At 19.1% G+C, this 4,958-nt stretch overlaps 1 protein-coding gene across 1 annotated transcript; it reads right to left on the minus strand.

Moving 5' to 3' along the window:
- Positions 1-1,834: 1,834 nt before the first annotated feature.
- Positions 1,835-2,980, minus strand: PGO_003945 (variable surface protein; the record flags this gene model as incomplete). The annotated part of the gene is made up of 3 exons (XM_028691393.1): positions 1,835-1,990; positions 2,107-2,841; positions 2,969-2,980. The coding sequence occupies 3 exons, from the start codon at positions 2,978-2,980 to the stop codon at positions 1,835-1,837; spliced, it is 903 nt and encodes a 300-aa protein (XP_028547194.1).
- Between the last annotated feature and the right edge of the window lie 1,978 nt (positions 2,981-4,958).

The raw sequence follows: 4,958 nt of genomic DNA on the forward strand, positions 1-4,958 counted from the left end.
ATGAAAATTGTACATTATTATTATATAAAAAATGTAGTTCCTTTTTCGTATTAAGAAATAGGAATATAAATTATAATATATTTGTTATTTTTTAATTTTACAATGAAACATATATAATAAATATATTTTTTTTCACAAGCGCTTACTGTGATAGATAATATTAAGAAAATATAATTATAACTGTATTAAAAACGGAATAATACGAAAGAACAGATATATAAGTCAAAATATAAAATATAAAATCATGGGTAATATGTTCTTCAAAGAAAAGTAACTGCAACATAATTGTCATGAGCAATATATTATTTTATTGATATAAGCTCATGACGTAATTAAATGTTTATATGAAGTGATAGAAAGGAGAATAATAAAAAAAAAATTTGTATACAATTGGTCTATATAACAAATATTACAAGACAGAAAATAAATATATAAATATAAAAAATTATATGATCAAATTTATGAAAAAGAAAAGGTTTTTATTGAAATAATATTAATAATAATATATTTTCAAATGATAAATAAAAATGTACATATAAAATAATATATAATGTTATATGATATAAAGGCATATTAAAATAATAAAATTAATATTATCTATAATATTATTTACATATAATGACCATACATTATTTAATGCTCATAAATAAAATCTAAAATATAAGAATAATTAAATGAATCATTATAGTACAATTCTAAAGCATTCTCATTAATATTATTAAAAGTATTAATTAATACACTGATTATATAAGATACGTAAATTAACTATAAAAACGTATTACTAAAAATAAAATATAAACCCTTAGAACTAAACCAAAATACTAAAATATATACACTAAAAGCGAACAAAATAATCACACGGACTAAACAGTGAAAAGTAAAAAATAGAATATAAAATATATAAGAAAAAATATAAACAGAATATCCCAAACTCCTAAAACTGAACGAATAACATAAAATCCTAAACCATGAACCAAGTGGAACAAAAAGTTGCATTTGTTAAAGTAATATTGAAAAATAAAATAATCATGAATATATATATGATATCCTTAAAAATATAATTGAATTATAGAATTATCAGCAATATATAAGATATAAAATTTTTACTTCCCTTAGATATCAAAATACATGCTTTATGTTATTCTTATATTATTATAATTTTCATATATATAAATATATTATGATGAAAAATATTTTTAATATATTAGCACATGTTGTGAAAACAAATAATATAAATAGGCACTAATTATAATATATTTGTTGAATACATATATATGTACATAGAAATACATAAATTATATATGATAATCTTTTATATTATGCAAGAAGTAATGCCAGGATATATATATATATATATAATAAAAACAAAACTTATTTATATTTATTAATACAAAATTGCTTTTACTGCACTCTTCATATTTAATGAAATACTTGATAAAAAAAAATTGCATATAAAGAACACAATATAATGGAGGATCATATCAATTTAAATAAATCAAATTGATGTCTCATATTCTTTATATGTATAATAATAAATAAAATAATTTATGAAATTATGTTTGAATGAAAAAACGCTATTCATAATGTCACAAATAAAATAAAATTTTTTAGTTCTATTATCTTAGGTAATAATTCAAAAAGATAATTCTAATACATTGAAATATTATATGATTAAATAGGCACATTAAGTTCTTTTATTACTTTATATTGCATGTGAATTATTTTATTTTATATGATAAATTTGATGGAAGAATTCTCAGGACAGCTTTATTACATTATTCTGTATATGTTTTAAAGTAAGCCTTTATTTTAAATTAGAAAATTAATGGTAAATCTAAGGAGAATTATACAATATATTATGACTACTATTCCAAGAAGTGGTGCTATATAGTTCTGAATTTTTCAGTATATTTCTTGCTCCCTTGAAACTATGGAAATTATTTATTATATTTTTTAATCCACGATGCAAAAATGAATTATATGGAGTGAACTATTTCGTAATAGAAAAATATACGTATTAAAAACATATTAATATTATAATTTAGTTTTTTTTTTTTAGAATGATTATTAATTTATATAAATATATATATAAACATCACTTTTAACCTTATAAATTATAAATAATAAAACGGGTATTGTTAATATTAGAATAGTTGTTATTATAGCAGTTTTTGATTTATTAGTTCTTGGAGAGGTTATCTCCATGATGTCAGTGTATTCACAAGGTCCATTTTGACATTTAGCTTGAGAACAAATATCAGATGAATTTTGTAGACCATTTAATTCATTATTAATGTTTTCTAATGCAAAACAAAAAGAGGATACATTATTAGATTCACACGTTGTCTTATATTTTTTATATTTATCTGAACATTCAGTAATGCAAGTGCACATATCTTTGCCTAAGGGGTAAGAATCCTTTTTTATGTAATAAATATTAATATACATTTGATATAAATCATCCATTAATTGAAAATCATCATCTAACATATCATTTTTCTTATAGGACAGACATAAACTATTTATATATTGACTTACTGAACTTAATAATATAATATAAATTGTTCTAGTTTGTGCACTTATATTATTATATTCAAATTCTTTGCGCAACCAATAATATAAGTATAAGCAAAGTTCTTGGGTAGGTTCTTTTGTAAATTTATCATTTATAATTTTTGCAAACCACAAAGCTGCATGACACTTATCTTTATCGAATTTGTTTTGCATGTCAACTCTTGATCCAATAATGCCAGTAGTACATGGATCATTTTTTAAGATCAATCTATTCTCTTTTTTTTCTATAATTTCTTTATACTCAGGAAATTTTCCTACATATGTATACTAAGATAATAATGATGAATGCATTACATGCATAATATTATGTTAAAATGTTATCATATTAGTTATGGATAAGGGAATGTATTTACATTACAACAATGTATACAATATCATTATAACAATAACTTACATTAATTTCCATCATTATATAAAATATTACATATTTTTGGAAATCATATAGAGATGAAAAATTAAATTTATTAACATATATATATTTAAAAACAAAGATATAACATGAGGTAATATATGATTTAACTTTTAAAAATCATAGGGTTCATGAATATTTTCCTCATTCACCTAATTACTTATAAATACATTGCCATTGTTATAGTAGGGAGTAGACGTGACAAATAATATATCTTATTAATTATTAATATTATATGTAATGAAAAAATATATATAGATTATTTAGAATAAATAATTTATGTCGATTTAAAAGGTATAATATTAATGCTTTTATGCTAAGTAAAAATTATATAGTTTAGATAATCCTTCATATAATGTATATGTTGTTAATATATGATATTAATTTGAATTTGCACGTAATTTCAAATATAATATTCACTAGAAGAAGCTATAAAGTTTTGCAATAACATTCATAGTAGCACGTTCACCTTTTTATGTAAATATTTAATTAGCATTCAATCATTATATAAAATAGCTTATATCAGAATCATGTTAATTCTCTTTATTAAAATTAATTACTTATGGTTACAATGAAAGTTTTTATTAATATCTTTATACATTATAATATTTAGAAAAAAGTGAATGTTCAATATAAATTAAAACTAAATATGTATATTTTTAATCATTTATTTATTTTATGAATTATTTATATTTATTCATATATTTAATGTATAATAAGATTAAAAACTTTTCCTAAGAATATTTGAAGTTCCGCTAGGTTATTCACCTAAATCCGCAATATAAACTTTGTTTAAATAAAAAATATACAACATAAATGTAATACTTACAATTTTAATATTTTATCATTTTCATACATCACATAATATTATCGCATAGCATATTAATATATTTGCATGCTACAAATAACGAATTTACTGTATATTAAATTTAGTGTATATTGAATTTATATATATTTTTTAATTTTAAATTTATCAAACATAATATAATTTTACATGAAAAATAGAGAATACTTATGTTTTTTTATTTTTACATATTTAATTTGAAAATAGAGTAAATATAAATTAATATATTTGTACACATATTGCTCTTACATTAAAGAAAATAACATTTTTATTTTTAATTTAAAAATATGCATAGCATGTCATAAAAAATAAAAATGTATATTTTTTTCTAATAATAAAAACAATGCTTGTAAAATATTTTTTCGATTCATCGCTTATATAAACACTTATTTTTATGTTATTTTAGAAAAATCACAACATAAAAAGAATATTAAAAATGCTACACCACATGATGAATATTTTTTACTATGCTATTTATTACCTATTTTATTATAATGGATATCTATTAAAATTAAATAATTATATTTAAACATTTATTTATTATCTTAAATTTATGTAAGTCATAGATATTATTCAAAACTCTATGGTCTTATAATTTTTTTAATGAATTTCTTATATTATAGCATTTATGTACAAATTTCTGCAAAAATAATATATTTGGATCATTTTTTTTATATACTCATTGCTTATAAGTAATATATATACTTATGAATGCTTTTGGTATTCACAATTTTATTCCATTAAATATTTGTTAAATAAATATATAACTAATTTATAATATTAATTTACTATGAAGCCTTTTACATGCATAAATATGTAACTGTTGTATATTAGTAAATTTATGAAACTCCCACAAGTTGCTATTAGAAGAGTCCAAGTTTACGAATGAGTATAGGAATACTATATATTAATTAATATATGTACTATAATGAAACAATATAGAATGATTTATTATAATATTTTATCACTTCTATACAAATATATCAAGAAAAAAACATAAAATATATGAAAACTTTATATATATTTTTTTCATTTATTATTTAATGAATAAAGAGTGACAAGTAGGAATGATTTTAAATTACATTCTAATTACATAAATATTTTTTAAATAATATATAACAGCATAATAAT

This window comes from Plasmodium gonderi, assembly GCF_002157705.1.
Source record: "Plasmodium gonderi DNA, contig: Pgo-contig_607, whole genome shotgun sequence".
NCBI lineage: Eukaryota > Apicomplexa > Aconoidasida > Haemosporida > Plasmodiidae > Plasmodium > Plasmodium gonderi.